The 19,077-nt window shown below is 33.4% G+C and overlaps 1 protein-coding gene across 3 annotated transcripts in view; it reads right to left on the minus strand.

Annotated features, from left to right (window-relative positions):
• LOC112054785 (uncharacterized) overlaps window positions 1–18,635 on the minus strand; it is a 42,971-nt gene extending 24,336 nt beyond the window's left edge. The window contains exons 1-3 of one of the 3 annotated variants that reach the window (XM_052888623.1): window positions 18,282–18,635; window positions 15,267–15,409; window positions 4,449–4,762 (exon numbers count right to left, since the gene is read on the minus strand). In XM_052888623.1, the coding sequence (XP_052744583.1) occupies window positions 4,449–4,762; window positions 15,267–15,409; window positions 18,282–18,373 (549 nt within the window). In that variant the 5' untranslated portion in view covers window positions 18,374–18,635. Of the gene's footprint in view, window positions 1–4,448; window positions 4,763–8,017; window positions 8,177–15,266; window positions 15,410–18,281 lie in introns of those variants that run through there. The other 2 variants (XM_052888622.1, XM_052888624.1) reach the window with 2 other exon arrangements.
• Between the last annotated feature and the right edge of the window lie 442 nt (window positions 18,636–19,077).

Below are 19,077 nucleotides of genomic sequence, written 5' to 3' on the forward strand. Positions count from 1 at the left end.
CCAAGTCTCAAACCGAGGACCTAATAATCCATAACCACACAGACACATACAAATTATTATACGTACAAATTGCACAAAATTCCTTGTATGCAGTGCATTTTTGCACCTATGAAGTGCACGGCACTACGAATACGAATAGGTATACGACTTGATAAACAATATAGACGAAAAAAACCAATATCACTCCGCATAGAAAGTCTATAAAAATAAAATTTTAAAGAATTCATTCTATCGCTATTTTTAGCCTTGTGTTTGGCTTTCATCGACATTTCTTTGAAAACGCGACCATTTTGAGCCGCGCTAATGACGTAAGTTCGTAAATAATTGATTTGTTTTACTATTTTCTAGCTGTGATAAGAGCCGTGATAGCCCAGTGGATATGACCTCTGCCTTCGATTCGAAGGGCGTAGTTTCGAATCCGGTCCGGGGCATGCACCTCCAACTTTTCAGTTATGTGCATTTTAAGAAATTAAATATCACGAGTCTGAAACGGTGAAGGAAAAACATCGTGAGTAAACCTGAGAATTTCTCTGCGTATATGAAGTCTGCCAATCCGCATTGGGCCAGCGCCAGCGTGGTGGACTATTAGCCTAACCCCTCTCATTCTGAGAGGAGACCCATGTTCAACAGTAAGCCGAATATGGGTTTTGATGTTGACTAACTATTTTCTAAGTTTGAACTGGTAAAGGGCAGGGTATTTGAAGAGCTGAATGTTGGGGTCTCAAGGCTGGAATGTCGATCCCGTAATGGTAAGAGATGGTACCCCCCTCTTGATGGACTGTTGACATTAAGCGGATTCCAAGCTAATGCGAGCTGCAGACTTACTGTTTTAACTGATCAGTTAACACGTCCGTGTGCAGTGTAGTGTCCATCAGTTTTAACTGTTCAGTTTTTTTATCGATTGAAATTTCGATTAGATTCATTATCAACCCATATTCGGCTCACTGCTGAGCTGAGTCTCCTCTCCACCTCCTCTAGTCCACCAATCTGGCCCAATGGGGATTGGTAGACTTCACACACGCCGAGAATTAAAAAAATTCTCAGGTATGCAGTTATAGTCACGATGTTTTCCTTCACCGCTTGAGACACGAGATATTTAATTTCTTAAAATGCATACAACTGATAAGTTGGAGATGCATGCCCCTGACCGGAATTGGAGGCAGAGGTCATATCCACTAGGCTATCACAGCTCTTCGATTAGATAAGACTGTACAATCAAAACTGTGCAGTTAAAATTGAAGGAACTGTAGTCCAGGTTAATGCAATAGACAGTCTAAAGAAATAGACTAATGACAAAATCTAGACATTTCATAAGTGTGCAGACACGCTGTATAGGTAAGCTAAGTAGGTACATAAAATCGCAATACAAATATATCCAATATCATTTTACGCAATCCTACACGAAGAATAATATTTCACGAAGGAATTGATATCTGTCCCTTTGCGGTCAGTGGATGTTTGTTACGTAGTACGTATATTATAATACTGCTACTATTTGAAATCAATATAACACAACTATAAGTTATCACTGAATTATACTAATATAATATTAATTGATAAATGACAAAAAAGGAAGATAAAATATACTTATCGATCATTATCGATCGATAGCAGTTACATATTTTTAGTTTATAAACCAACACAGAAACCCACTTCTATTAATAAAATGGTCATTGTTAATTTAATTTCACATTCAGTAGTAGTGTTTCCCAAGGTAGGTCTTTTTATCCAAAGAAATACTCAAGACATATACAACGCTTGAATAATGTAAAAAATAATGATAGTTATACGCCGAATTATGCACCGAAAACGGTACTGGTACTTGTAGAAATTGTGTAAAATGATAAGTTTATGGAAAAATATCTAATAAAGAAAATATTGAAGAATTTAAAACTACTGCAAATATTCTTTCGTCAAATCAGACCAATAAATCTAAAAAATAACGTATACAAAATAATAAGACGACCCGAAGTAGGTTGACACAAAAACGTAACGGATTTGTCAATTAAAAGTAAAAGTTTTACTATAAGAAAATTATAGATATCGTAATTCGTCATTAATAAAGAAAATATTGAAGAATTTACAACTACTCCAAATAATCTTTCGTCAAATCAGACCAATAAATCTAAAAAAATAACATCTACATGTTGACACTAAAACGTAGACACACTAACGGATTGGTCAATTAAAAGTAAAAATTTAGCTTTATAGACATAAAACTAATAAAGAAAATATTGAAGAATTTATAACCACTCCATACAAGGTTATCTTTCATCAAATCTGATCAGAAAATCTACAAAATAACATCTACTAACAGCACTAAAATAATAATCGCCTTAGATAAGTAGGTTGACACCAAAAGGTAGACCCACTAACTAACGGATAGGTCAATACAAACTAAATTTACAAGCTATAAAAAGATCAGCGTTACCAAATCGTCTGTAACGGTATCAATGGACGCAATAAATTGCGCGTGACCGGCAGATTCGAGTTCCTTTCAATTAAATCCGATACTACCAAGATAAAACTCTTAATAAATCTGCCTCGACGATTTCGCAATGATTGATTTGGTATCTTATTTAGAATACGAAACTGTAACTTTTAACACAGAAGTAACGTTACTTTTAGACCAAAGGCTTGGCCTGCTTAGCCAGACATACCTTATAATAAAAGCTGAAAAATAGTCAACTTACCAAAGATAAGTACGGTAGCCAATTAGAGGTATTAGTCTGTAAAAGCTTTAGAAGAAGAAGATTTCAAGGGGGCTCAATAAACTAAATATTAAATGTAACTTTTTAATATTTTCAACGGGATATCATGAGAAATCATGTCTCCATTCGACAGACCTTGAGCTTCAAGGCAACTCTTCACTGGAGACTTTATTGACCCTTAAGAGTGTTTTTGGGTTGCTGCGAAGTGAACTGATTCGGGAAATGATTTGTCTTATATGCAAAAGAAAATAGTGAAAATAACGCTTAAACTTTTGAAACCTGCTACCTCCCAAAGCCACCACAACTTGAACATGAGCTGACAATATTGATAAAATAAAGTAAATCTGGTTATCGCAGACTTTTTTTTTGCTCCGATGGATATGCAGGATATATATGCAGGATTATAAGCAATATAATTTCAATTAAATTTACATAAGATCTCATTGAAAACAGCATTGGTATCTTTTGGATTTTTAAATGCACCTTAGGACATTGACCTCAGATAATTATAAATTCAATAAGAGAATGCCCTTGCTATTGCATTCAATTATTTTATACCAATTAATATACTAAAGTAATCATCATTCATCATCATTTTCGATGGGAATCCACTGCAAGACATAAGGCTCTTCCAAACACCACTGTCTTAAGACGCCTGCATTCAGCGGCTTTTTAAATTTTGGGGAGATGTAATAAACAATTCACTAACAAACAAAACGTATCAACATTAACATAATCAACGTTAACACATACTCGTATTGTTTTAAATATTACTATTACTATTTCATCAGTTACACTAACAAATGTTTCATATTCCACAAAAGGTTTTTGAACTTATAGTATTGTAACTAATTTATCATTCTTATAAATTGATTGTTTGTCCTTCAAATAATCTAGCTATCTAGGAAATACGTTTAAAGCTTAACGTTAATCTTCTTTACGGCCTTCGATAGTCTGACGCTCTAAGGTCAAGAGCGATTAAACGAGGTTCCCATAAAACTGTACAAATGATTGTTTTTATGCACTACTAAACACAGACTACAAACATTGGATGTGATGTCATTTCAAACAATCTGATTCACATTAACGAGTTCAACTCCCTTACATTAAAACAAAATTACCGGTTTATTAAACCAGCTATAGATGTTCCAACGCGGTTTCTAGTGTATATAGAGTATCACACATTTAAAGCTTATGTCAATGACAAGAAAGCACTAGAAAACACAGTGTTGGTCGATCCTCCACTAGGTGGACTGACGACATCAAGCAAGTCGCAAGGATTCCATTCACCGGATGCAGGTGCAGCTCAATAGGTCGTGATGTTTGGAAGTCCCTACAAAAGGCCTATATCCTGCAGTGGACGTCCATCGGCTGACAAGATGATGATCATGAAGATGTCAATGTAATCACAGAAAACTATCGCAGAAACTTTCAAGTATAATATATGAAGAGGTTAGAGCCGTTTAATATTTTAGGGGCTGAAACATTGAGATTGCATCCTGCAGCGTTCTTGAGGTGCATGTTCTTAATTAAACCGTAATAAACGGACTGACCAAATGAAAGTTACTAGTGTAAAAGAGAAATATTAGAGATAAATAAACTTGCATAACAACTCGATAAATTGACAATGAAGATCAATAAGAACGAATAGCGAATACAACGCATTTCTTATATCTCAAAATCCGCGGCCGACAAGTTGGCGTGTCTGTATGTGCTTCGTGAAAAAAAAAAAATTACCTGCGGGTCATCGTCGTGGGTCAAGCTTCGCCTTTTCATTGCGTACTCTTTAATCGCATGGCTATTCTCAGTGTTGGTGTCGACGTTGAACGTTTTCAGTCTCAACATCGGGCTGATTGGTCCCAACGGGTTGCTATATTTGTTGTATGTGAGATATTTGTTCGGTGATGTATTGAGCGAAGAGTGGGGAGACATCGACGGCGGGTTCGACGGTACTTCAACGATGCTTTGGATGCTCGGACGCTGCATACGTTTCTTTGGCTTGACGTATGTGCGCGAGTCGAATTTGTGCTTATCGGGCAGTGCCACCTCATCTGAAACAAACATCATGATCAGGAATTGATAGCACACCGATGCACAGTTATATTTGTCAGAGCTAATGTTTGAAATTTTACAAGTCGAATATACATAATCTAAAGTCTGATAAACACATTGTTTTTTACGAAAATCAGTTAAATTCCTTTCCATTTAGCCCTAAAAATACAATCTAGTAAGAAAATATTACATTCTTATAAAGCACTAAAAAATAATTGAGCAGTAGGTATTACTCGTAAGTGCTGGTATGTGTGTGTCAGGTATTTTAATATTTTTCAGAGTAATTAACTTTCCGACTTCTCTATAACCAAGGACAGAAATTAATACAACTTGAACTTGCCATACTACTTCAATGTGGATTAGGTTAAAAGTGTACCTAAGGTAACAAATTCCGACTACAACATGACAATTAATTCATTAATCATACACAACACGAATAGTAACAAGAGATCGACGATCGCAAGTCAAAGTATACAAACAATATTGATTTAGTGTAAGTCAAAGTCCAAACATTGGTTTAGACAAGTCTATATTACGAACATTCCACACAACCATAACGAGCCCACAACAAACTCTACCAAGTATAATTAAAGAGGAAATATCTACACCTATACCAAGGTTGCTTGACATAAATCGATGGCTTTATCACAACATCATCCATTGAAGCTAATCTACGTCTAAATAATGGCATCTATTAGACACACGGAAATGATTCCAGTTGCCGTTAGTACATAACTTTTCCTGTCATTATTAACATTAACACCGTTATAAAACGAAGCAATGACATCCGGAGAAAAAAAGAAAGAGATTTTACATAATAGATTCGCGAGGCAATCTGCCAGACGCAAATAGTGAATGTATCACTGAGACACTTAGTCTGACATATCTAGGGCAAGAGAGTACGTGAGCAATTAGTGAAAATCAAAAAAGAAAACCGCCGGAAGCTTCCCGTTGGGTGGAAGGTTATAACCGGAAACTATCTTCATATGCGCATTGCAATTAAACTTTGAGCGTTCATACGTAGTTTTTGTGATGAGCTTTTTAGATTTCCAAATGATAACTACCGGTAAAGCTTATTTCAGCACAACTTATGCAACATCGGGATGGTGGAAAAATTAGAGCAAACTTAAGGAAGAAAGAAAAAAAGATTTTTAAGTTAATTTAAATTTGTACTTCATATCACAATTGAGTTAATGTTCTTTTACAATAGATTGAAAAATATCTCCACAAAGCGTACCAAAGCGCAAATAATTAAATATTCAAATAGGCGCCAAAAAAAACATCGCTTTGAAATCATTCCGTAATCTATACTTATACGAATAATAACCTATACTTGTTATGGGTATTCTGTAATCTGTAGAGAATTCAATTCAAAATAACTATCAGGAGGTGATTAGTGATCGATACTGATGCCAAAAATGCAATCAGTAAAATTTTTGTTTGTCTGTATGTTCGTTATAGAAATAAAAACTACTCGACGAATTTTAACGAAGTTTGGTACAATTATTCTTCATACTCCTGGGCAGGTTATAGTATACTTTTCATCACGCTACGATCAATAGGAGCAGAGCAGTGAAGGGAAATGTTGTGAAAACGGGAGAAGTTACTCCATTTTTACAGTGATACTACTATAAGAGCTGGATTAAAGAGACCATTAGGCAAGTTAAAAACAAATGTTTTACAATATTTGCTTTGAAGTGATAGATCATGTGATAGGTAAATGATATATTAAAAACATTTACAAAGAGGATAAAAACCTATAAAGATCTAGCTAAGTACTAGATTTTTATAGCCAACGTTATCGGCGAGGAATTTTCAAACTGCAGACTGATTAAATTATACCAAGTAAGGTTAGAGCACCATAAACCAAGTCAGGTTTGGAATGAAAGTGAAAGCATTAGGATACTTGCTAATACATTTGAATGCTAAACCATGCGTAGGTGATTCCTACCTATACAATGACATCATTACATTAGTTGAGGACATAAAAGGATTTGCTTATCAAATTGAGTTATATAAATAGGACGAGCGTGATTGATTCGTACTTATTCAAAGTACTTGAGTTTATGAATAAAAATGTATTCAGACTTTCAAGTACTAAATGATAATGGAAATGGATTATTAGTATAACGACCTATAAACATTGCTTATACTAAAGCTTATTCATAAAAATGTTAGAAGGATTTAAAAATGAAAAACGTTTAACTCTTGGAATTTCGAATGAGTATTTTTTTGGCTATTGCATATTAGTATTTATTACCAATTTTATAATTCAAAAACACTCTACGTAAAAAAAAATATTTTAAAAATTCAGAATACTTCTGTATATGTTGTGGTAGTTTCATCACTATCAGATTAATATTTTTAAAAAGTTGGAGAAGTTTACTTTTAGGAGATGTAGTAAAGACTTTATTTTTTTTAATGTGTGTGTATGTATTACATACACAAATTGAACAAAGTACGATCGTAAATATCTCTCTTTGAACGTTTTATCACTGTACACAATCAATACATTATCCTACACACAGCATAACAGTTAAATAAATTGTCAACCACAAGGTACCTTGAAAACATTAATAAAATTAGCAATAACAAAATTGATGTTTACATCATAACGCTAAACTATGGTTCAACTAAAGTGAATTAAAACTCACATGATTGTAACTCACTTAATTCAATTAACGGCATTGTAATAACACTTCCCAACAAACAATAAAACAATGCAATTAATTTTGTGGTTCTCACAATTGAGTGATCAAACTGTCTTCCTACGTAAGTAAAAGCCATTCGTAGAATTGAAATTGGGCATCCCACTTCTGAAACTATTCTGGAGTTTTTCTAAATTTTCCGTAAGAGATCGCTACCAAGCGATAAGTTCGCTTTTTGTATTCTACTCACTTTATTACTATTTTCCTATTCTACTTGTTCTTTGGTAACAGCACAAAAACGTTTTAACTTATTTTTAAAAGAAACATGGTTACTTACTGTTTCTGTACTCTCTTTCTTGGCAATAGAAATTTAGCTTAAATTCTCTTTATTTTTCAATTAAAACTTTTAATTTCACTTTTCATCGTCAGATAATTTGATGACACGCACCAAAACAATTACAATTATTAACTAAATATCACGATCTTCTTCAAATATTATTTAGACTATTCTAATTTCCATAATGAAATAAAATGACTTGTAAGGGAAATTTAGTAAAACGTTTCAGGATTTACTAATAGGTTTTAAAGAAAATGAAAACAATTTACCTGGTATGTAATTTTTTTTCTTAAACATGATGAAAGAGTAATAGTAATTTGAATGCCACAACAATACATCAAAGGGTAAGATTCGTACTGACATTGTAACTATAATAAGAATTTAAGCCAACCCTTTACCGTTAACTTTTTGAGGCTCGGGATTGGGTGATCAACTTTCATAGATCAAAACAGGTGGATCTCGATTCATGTTGTTCTTGTGTTATAGAGATCACACATAAGTTCATAAATCCGCATGCATCGCAATAATAGATTTCTATAAAATAATGAGAAATAGCCATTTAATAATAATTGGGTTTTTATAAACTAAACAAAGAAAACAAGAAATAATCATATACAACATGAACTTAATAAAAATACGAATTGTAAATAAATAGTAAACATCAAAAAAATAATTTAATTAGTTAATTATTATTAAAATTTTATAATAAAACACGGCTAAAACTCACGTGATACAAGGTCGGAGTATTCCTGACTAGTTTCTAACCTATACGGCGCCCTAAGTCGAGGCTGGTTCTTGCCAAGAAATTGTAATTTGTGAAATTTTAATATGAAAGATACTCACGAAAGTTTAAATTCTAAAATAGTCTTTCAATAAAAAACATGGTCATATAAATAATAACCCTTAGAGGGGTTGCTATAGGGCGTAAATCTCTACCGTGTCTATTTCCATATCAAAAAAATCTTAGAAGACATGTAAAATTACCGGTTTTTGGTTTCATGAGTTGTGGAAATAAGAGAAATTATACAAAAGTCGACGATGATTTTTTTTTATAACATCAATAGCGAATTATTTATTTACTGCGCATAAGTATATACTCATAGTTTACGGGATAACTGTCAACGCAATGTTTCCGAGTATCGGGCTCATTTGATTAGTGCGTATCAAACTGCCATAGTAATGCTGGCTTTTAATGCGGCAAGTGCGGTGTCAATATGTGCAATCACCTTTACTATTGTAACGACTACAGAAGATATACAACAAGTATCGGTACATAACTGGTTTTGCAGCTGACGACATCCTTGTGGACCGGTAAAGTGACAATTATGTCTGGCACAGTCATGCACTATGCACTTCTAGATTTCTAGTTACTACCAAAATGGCCCTTTTTGGAAAGTTTAACTAGGTAAATTGAATATCAAACAATGGGTCTATGGTAAAAGCTGTGAATCAGATTGGCATTCGTAGGAATACAACACTTTCGAATTTATGGTGAATTTAATAAATCGAAAACCATTGAATGGTACTCTGAAATCTTAGGGAGGCCTTGATCGGAAAATAGTGACAATGCTGCGAAAACTAATCGGCTAAGGTTAATATATACGACTGGACGCCCGCTACTTTATCCGCGTGTAATTCACAAATCCGTCCATGTTTTTTACAAATCCCGCAGGAATCGTGGCTTTTACCGACATAAAAAGTAGTACATACGTTGCTCAGTAACCTCTTCTATCTTTCAGTGAAAATCTTATTAAAATGCGTCAGCCATTCCTGAGTCCCGGACAAAAAGAAAGAAAGATAAAATTTTTAAAAAAGCAAGTTTCTGTTTTAATACTGTTTAAATAACCACAAGCACTTGTTAAAACAGTTATTTTGAAATCACAGACAGACACTTTTTTAAATAATATATCGTATTGAGTATTGATACAAATGTAAGATACCTAATATAACAATCTAAACGTGTGAAGACATAAAAGTTAAATCAAAGCGATTTATGTGTGATGCCGCGAAAGAATCCTGTAAGCGGCTTTAATTAGTTTTTGCGGTTTTTATTATTTAATTATATTTATAAGTACTCTTTTATTAGCATCATTCATCATTATCAATCAAGCACGAGTCTCCTCTCAGTATGAGAGGGGTTAGGTCAATAGTCCACCACGCTGGCCCAATGCGTATTGGCAGACTTCACACACGTAGAGAATTAAGAAAAAATTAAAGTAAACATGTTTCCTCATGATGTTTTTTCTTTACCGTTTGAGACACATGATGTTTAATTTCTTAAAATGCACGTATAACTGAAAAATTGGAGATGCATGCCTCGGACCGGATTCGAACCTCCGCCCTCCGGAATTGCAGGCAGAGGTCATATCCACTGGGCTATCACGGCTCTCATTGATTATGATGTCATTAGTAGAAGTAATTACATTGCAGAAGTTCATTATGAGCAATGAATGATTTGTTTTGCTATTCTCCGCGAAAAATCGACAAATCCAAGAGGCAACGTCACGAAAACCTTCAAAAAAACCTCATATTCAATTTTCACTAAATCCAGAGCAACCTCAAGAGATAATAGTAAAATACTAACACTTTCAACTAGTTTAGTAAATAATAGTCTAAGATCCGGCATTAAAAAAAAATATCCTCATCTGTTATTTATTAGTGATGAGAAATAAATGATAGAAGATAGATAATATTCAGTGGCACATTGCAAATAGGTTGCCTATACAAAATCAGTCACATTTATCATATTAAACGACTACATAACTGAACTTATTTTTTTTTTTTGGCAACTTTATCTGGCAACCCCATAGTTGGAGTGTGAAAGCAGGCAACCTTTACTTTTTCAATTGGGTATATTCTATTAACTAGTGCACGGTTTTTTAAATTAATGAGGGAAGGATTACAATAAATAAAAAAAATCATATAATATTGTTTGGCCGCAATTAAATTTAATGTAACTTAACCTATGTGCAATGTGTCAATGTGAATATTCTCCATCATTTATTTCTTATCCCAAATAAGAACCCATATGAGTTTATATATTTCATATGCTGGCTCTCGTACTAAGACTAACACTTTCAACTAGTTTAGTACAAAACTATACGGGGATAGACAATAGTCTTTAGTCTCAAGGTCTAACTAGAAAAACTTGTTGAACGAATTGTCACAGTGGCAACATTTCTAATACACGTCCATATATGAGTATTACGATGCGACTTATAAGGTATTTTTGTTCGGAAGTAAGATTAACGAAGTATTTTTTCTCATAGCTATAAATAGCGGGCAAACGATATGAAGCTTCGATCCACCACCCTGTACAATACGGGCTTGCGGGTTTATGATGTTTTTACTCTTGTAAGATCACAATCAGGCAGCAAATGATAATGACTAGAGCCGCTGTTTTTAAAGTGTTTTCCGAGGCACAGGGGTGTAACAAATTAGAGAGAATTTTTCGGAAGAAAAAATAGTTCAATTTTTCATAGCCTGACCTAGGAGTCGAACCCAGGACCTCGTGATACGAAGCTACATAGGCTACCCAACGGACCAACGATCAATCATTGCATTTTAAATTTTTAAAGTTTGGCTACGTCATAATTACAAGGGACACATTTATTTACAAAAGAAATATTATTTACTCCGAAAATATTAATTTTAGAACACAAATGTTCTTTGAACATTTTTAATTAATTTTCGGTAAAGAATATAAACCCCAGAGTTATGGGAAATACTCCCCAGCACCTGTATATGTTTGCCCTAATCTCTATTTATAGTACGCAAGTACGATACACGAGTAGGAAGTTTCTAATATGGGAAAATTGTAGTACAACAAGTCGATTTCCTCAATCACTTCCTACGTGGAATCTGTACTATTCTTCGATAACGGTAGAGAACAAAAACAACGCTGCATTTCTATAGTTTCGTATTGCGACAATGGTTTGATGCTGTGAAATCAATTTAGTAAGTGTAAAATCACATAAGTAACTTTTTGACTGATTTCAAAAAAAGGAAATGGTTTTTCAGATGTTTTTTTCGTCATTTATTAACCAATTTTGAAAAATGTTCAACACGCTTGCTGCGGCACTGTTTTTTCTGTACTTTTCTTGGTACGGTACGAGGTTTTTTGACCTCCTACTAAAACTTTATGTGGTGTGGTACGAGGTCAATCGACCTTAAAGACGCTAGACTTGCTAGGTCAATTGACCTCGTACCGCAGCGAACGTGAAGAGAACTTTGTTTAATATACTTTCAGATTGGTCCCATTTCATTTTCATGGAAAATCAATTTAGTAATTTTGTGTAATAATCAAGATAACTGAAATACATAAATGTCGATGTTTCTTTGAACTTTATTTTGATACTAGCGGATTACCGCAAAATCGTCCCCGTGAAATAAATTTTGTTACAAATCCCGCGCGAACAATGAATTTTTCTGACATAAAAGGTAGCCTATGTTCTGCTCTAAGATCCAAAATATCTGTGTATGTAAAGTTCATCAAAATCGATTCAGCGATTAAACAACTAACCGTAACCGTACCGTAGTGCTCATGGCTGATAAAAAGAATTTATAAATAATTTATTGAGAATGTTGTTAGATGCAAACAAGAATCTATAAATTAATATGTAAAGAGAAAACTTTGTATTCCTTTATAATCGTACTCCCTGCACGCAATATGGAGATAATCAAAGAACTAAGAATAATTAATACTTTCATTGTCAAAGTTTACAGAAAAACTGAGTGTTTGTTTGTCACCCATAACGTCAAAACGTTTGTGCAGGTTTATATGAAACTAGCTGACGCCGGATTCACCCGCATGGTTAACATTCCCGTGGGAATACGGGGATAATATATAGCCTATAACCTTCCTCGATACGAGTAAATGGGCTATCAAACACTGAAAGAATTTTTCAAATCGGACCAGTAACTTAGTTTAGTAGAGATTAGCGCGTTCAAACAAACAAACAAACTCTTCAGCTTCATATTAGTATACACTTTAATCTCCGAAATGAAAAGTTTTTTATGTAGTATATAGCATGTATATATTTTTGTTATTTTGTTATATTTATCAAAATATAATGATTTAAGCATTAGAGTACGAATGAGCCGTGATAGCTCAGTGGATATGACTTATACCTCCGAATCCGGAGGGGTGTGCACCTCTAACTTTTCAGTTGTGTGCATTTTATGAAAATACCTGAAAATTTACTTAAATCTCTGCGTGTGTGAAGTCTATACCTACCAATCCGCATTGGGCCAGCGTGGTGGAGTATTAGCCTAACCCCTCTCATTGAGAGACTCGAGCTCAGCAGGGAGCCGAATATGGGTTGATAATAATAAGACTGATAATAATTGTCAAAAAGACAATTATTATCAGTCTAAGATGATTATCAGACTAAGATTATAATAATTGTCAAAAACTACTTTCAATTTTAAGGTAAAGGTTTAAGGTAGCTTAAGAATATTATCCAATTTTAACATCTGAATCGGCCTATTAATTATGATTATCATGATCCATATTACACACATTACAGAATCTTTGTTAGCAATCCGTGAACCATATCAAATGTGAGCTGGATAAACTGCCTGGATCATTATTGTCCTTTGTCCATATGAACAATTGAATTGTCTGCATTCATCTTCGAACAATTATTAATTGACGCTTCCGTATTGAAGATAAGAGGAGTGTATCAAATCAAATCAAATCAAAAATCATTTATTTCAAGTAGGCTCAGTTTACAAGCACTTTTGACACGTCAGTTGACTATTAGTAAAGATTCTACCACCGGTTCGGAAGGCAGGTTCTGCTGAGAAGATACCGGCAAGAAACTCAACAGTTGCTCTTTTGAAAAAGTCATACAGTATTATAATTTACAATTAATAACAAGTACTGTTTACATTTCTTATAGTTTTACTTTCTGTGTGAAGGTGGAAGCTGATCCAACGGCCTCCAAGCATCTTTATCATTAAGGAACTCATCATTTATTTATTATTATTAGTATTTTGTATTAATCTCTCAATAAGTTCAAAGATTTTATAAAATGCAAGCTTCACTATTATAGACAAATCGTATTATTGTATTAATGACTATACAGGATGTTTGGGAGTATTTTCCGTAACTCTAGGGTTAAGTACGATCGATACGATATGTATAACAAAATAGCTTGGAAATCAAATGTATTACATTACTGGCTACTTGTATACCTATTGTTAAATGGTGTTCAACTAAAAAAGAAAAAATCCTGGCTGAGTTGTTGTGGGCTCTTCTCGGACCAGGCAACCTTTGGAACCCTCAAAATTTTAATTTTAAGTTTTCGACCAATTATTAATCATCTTACCTTACTTTATCAGCCGATAGACGTCCACTGCTGGACATAGGTCTTGCATGGACCTCAATTTTGAATTTTTCAATTCGGACCAGTTCTCGAGATTAGCGCGTTCAAGTATACAAACAAACAACCTCTTCAGCTTAATATTAGTATAGATTCAGGTCTAATTTTCGCGCTAAGATATATATCGTGAAGACAAAAAGCATATTATCAGTTTTAAAAATATTGCTCTCTTTTTCTTCCCATCACAACGAGAGTTACTGGTATATTAGCGATTGCACTGCTATTTGTCGGTATTTGTCTTTATCTCTTATCTAAATATAACGCAGTATGCATCTTAGGCCTACAGATTCGATTAGTGAAGTTTATAAGGTTGGTTGTTGGTTTCATAGTATAGTAAATAAGTATTACAAACTCAAGACCAATTTCGAATTTTTCAGAATAGATAAAGAAAGATATTTAAAATCAACTAGTAACCTTGTTAGACAATTTTATGCAATATTATTTTATATTGGACATACCAAAATCTGGAAAATGGCTTGGAAGGAAAATGCCCACCATTGTTCGTCTATATCACTTTTGTCTGGCTCACTGTGACAATCAATATTTTATTCCTGGACTCCAAGGTCTAATATAAGGTCTATTTTAATATTTTAATACCTAGTTAAATAAAAAGTTCCTGGCTGCAGATAAAGCAGAAATGTGCACATTGCTGGATAGAATACAACAAGTCAGCATGAAATTGGGTATTTCTATCAACAAAGAAAAGACCAAAATCATGGTCAAAGACAACTTACATGTGTTTAGAGTTTAATGGTGTAGTCAACCAACAATTAGTCGGAGATTTATCTCTGATCATAAATACGAGTAATGGCTCCTGTAACCTGGACAGTGGCGTGTACAATGTTTTTAAGTAGGGTATGCACTATAGGTACAAAATGAAAAATTCACATCGCAATACAAGTTCTTAATGAGTTCTCAGGGTAGGCAGGGCATTTTTGCATCTATGGTGTGCACGCCACTGAGCCTGGACATATGAAGAAGTATTGATGGATGACCAAGAGTGTGAATAGCCAGAGATAGATCAAGATGGCATGAAATTTTAAGGACAAATTCAGAGACGGAGGTGATCATGACCCTCAAACATAAGGTTTACAACTCACAGAAGCAAAAAGGTACAACAAATGCCACTTACTTTTGATTATTTTATCCATAATGTTGTACAGTTCTTTCTCCAGCGCAAGATACTCTTCATCTTCATTGATGGGCCAGTCGCAGGCCAAATTGAACTCCACCAAGTCCACCATCTGGCCAGAGTCCTCTGGTATTTTGTATAACCTGAGAAACAAAATATTATTTTAATAAAATTTTATACATAAACCACACTGGACACTTAGATTTTGTAGTCAAAGAAGGCTATTGTTGTACTCCTGACTGTTTTTCTGAGTATTTTTTTTTATTCTTTACAAGTTAGCCCTTGACTACAATCTCACCTGATGGAATGGATGGATGGGAATATTCATTAAGTCATATAATTTAAAAATACATATAGCCAACTCTATCACAACTGTTTTTATGCAGGGTATAGCTACCGCCATAAGAACCTTATCAATGAAGGGCCCCTGGGATATAGGAGCCCCTTATGTGTGAAGGCAAAAATTAATAAAATGCAATCCACATTCTTACTTAATCTGGTAAAATCTATAGATTTTGCACTTCAAAAATGACAAAAGTTAGAAACATCATACATAGGTTAAGTCACTCATATTTATTTTAAGCAAACACTTTGTTTCTTTTGTGAGAAAAGGATCAGGGTCACATGACCCGGATCTGTACATTGTACAGCTCTGTGACATTGTTCATTTCCATAGTGACTTCGTTGTTAGTGTCATTTTAATTCTGGCATTCTATAATCATACAGTTCACATTCAAATAAGTGGTATTGTTGGCAAAAAGTTTGTCAACAAGTATAAAATAGTAGAATTTGGATCAGAGTCACGTGACGTGAGTTTAAATTTTTTAACCATACTAAAAAACAAACAGCGAACAATGCTGCTAACAAAGCCTAAAAATAAAATTATAATAAATAGTACTACAACATCCTTGCATGCAAAATTATAATAGGGATGATGACAGTTTTTTAAATTGTATATAAATTAAGAGTATACTAATAGTAAAGCAATTTTGTAAAAGCAAGCAAGGGTATCTGCGATCATTACTTTCGGAGCTACAGGGATTTAAAGGGTCAGATTTGCGGCGCTGCCGCGGATCCCTGAAAAACACTCCATACAAAATGGTACGATTTAGTGACGTCGATGGCTTGCTGATCGTTAGGTTTGTATGGGCGTTCAAACAAAATTACTAATATCTTTGTTATTTGTGCGTTTATGTTTATAGTTCATTTATTGAAAAATGTCACATTTAATCGAAGGAAGCTAAAACTGTATGAATTTTTATCTCATTGCGATAAAAAAAATTTAATAGATTTTGAAATTTTATAATCTTATTTATTTTGCAAATATCTAATCAATCTTCGCTTCGACAATCTTTGCTTTTTATGTATAAATTAGTTAACATTGACCTTATTTACCCAATGTATCATAAAAATCAATATAATCAAACCTAGTCATCATCCCCATTATAAGATAAAAAAAATAATAATTAGATAACTTAAAAATTTATCTGTTCAATAAATACTGATAAGTAACTTTATCTATCTTATCTAATAGTATGAGATCCAGCATAAGAAATATATACCCTCATCTGTTATTTAATTAGGATAAGAAATTAATGATACAAAATATTAACATAGACACATTGCACATAGGTCGCCTAGTTAAATTGAGGCCAGATAGTATTAAATGATTAATTCTTTTTATTTAATCTTCTTCCTTTATTGGTTATTAAAAAAAAAATACACTAAATTAGTAGAATATATCCAAAAGAATACAAAAAGTAAAGGTTGCCTTCTTTCACACTGTACTTGTTGGGCTGCCAGATATAAACAGTAATGTTATCTACGAGTATATATCCTCATCAGGTACATCATCTAATAAGTCAAATGAATGTTTATTTTATGATTAATCTGTATTAGGTTGCCTTTGATCTAGTTTGTAGCTACCAGATTTTTTATACAAAACTAGGGTTTGTATAAAAAATGTGTTTGGACAACCTATTTTCAATGTGTCATTGTGAACATTATATATCATTTATTTCTCATCACTAATAAAAAAACAGATGAGGGTATATATTTCTAATGCCGGATCTTAGACTATAAGCGAATGAAACCAAGTCAAGCAGAGGTATCCTTTATCCTGAATTCAAATTAGTAAATATCTTTAATTTTTAATTACTTTGGTATCTCTTTTTATAGACAATGGTTAGTTAGTTAGTTAGGGTTAGGTTGTAATTGTTAGGTGTACAGACATACGTCTGCCAGACACATTAGTGTGTGAAACTGAAGGAATTTAATGAAGTAGAACATCTTATTACAGTAAAATATGTTTAAATCTTGACATAGATAGTATCTAGTTAAATAAATTGAAAACTTATATTACCAAGCAGTATCAAATATGGCTTGACTAGAACCAAATTATTAGTAAGTAGACTAATTTTATCCAACTTCTACCTTATTTGATGAAAAATATTAGAAACTGTTACATTGAGACATAAATTTTATATTGTTTTATATTCTAACTAGCAGACTCCACACGGTTCACCCGCATGGTTCCCATTCTTGGGAATATGGGGTTAAAATATAGCCTATAGCACTCGGGGATAGTGTAGCTTTCCAGTAAAACAGTGAAAGAATCCTTCAAATTGGTTTAGTAGTTTCAGAGCCTATTCAAAACATACAAACAAACAATCAAATCATTCCATTTTATAATATTATTATAGATTATTAAAACACAATTTAGTTATGTACATCATAATTAAAAAAATATTAAATACTGAAGTTAACGAATAATGTGAGAAATCTATTACATTTAATGATAACAAATAATTATATTGCATTATAAACAAAGAATATATATTTATCATAAATAAAAAAGTAATAGTTTACAGAAATTAGAACATGAATACGAACAGGTGTGAAGTTGTTAATCCCAGAAAATTGGTGGACGACTTTTGTAAAGATTGAAAACTGACCAGAATATATATGTAATTTCTATTGATATATGATACTTTATATGAATTATTAATTGCTTACCATGTCTGATCATCAGAAAAATCCAAGGAATCCACGTCAATCAAGTCGAAATCAATCATATCTTTGTTTATATTTTGATCAACCTGATTCATAATATCGAATAAAACAAGACATCAATTTGGCACTGTTCACTAGTCACACACACAATTTGTATTCAATAACTACATTTAATATATGAAATTACTGTAAATATTAAAAAGAAATGCAATATTTAATAAGCACTACACGAAATTGTCCGATACAAGTTTACAATTTATTTGGATTTGACAGCTGCCAAAAATGTGACGAAACAACGGTAAATCCCATAGACTGAATACAATAATCTAGAAATTTATCTAAATCGTCTGAGATCTCAGACGCGGATTCCCGCGACTTTGTCTGCATGAAACTCGATGTAAACTTTCAATTAAACATTCAACTACCCCTGCACTACCCTTCTCTACCCTACCCTCTCTACCCTATCTCTGGCCCTACCCCTTCCCATCGCCGTCTTGAACTAGGCTGGGGCTCTTGGACACACAATAATTTGGGTACCATTTGGAAGGGCGCGTGGAATTCAGTTTTTTGCAAACCCCGCGGGAACAATAGATTTTTCCGAAATGAAAAGTAGCCTTTGTGTTATAAAGAGTAAAATCCATTTTCATTCCAAATCGCCGGAAAATTGACAGAGTTTTAAACTTTCATCCCTATTTTATCCCTTTAAGGGTAGAATCGATTAAAATCCTTTCTTAGCGGATGCCTACGTCATAACATGTACCTGCATCCTAAATTTCATTTCCCGATCCGTCCAGTGGTT

This window comes from Bicyclus anynana, chromosome 23, assembly GCF_947172395.1.
Source record: "Bicyclus anynana chromosome 23, ilBicAnyn1.1, whole genome shotgun sequence".
In the NCBI taxonomy this organism is placed as follows: domain Eukaryota; kingdom Metazoa; phylum Arthropoda; class Insecta; order Lepidoptera; family Nymphalidae; genus Bicyclus; species Bicyclus anynana.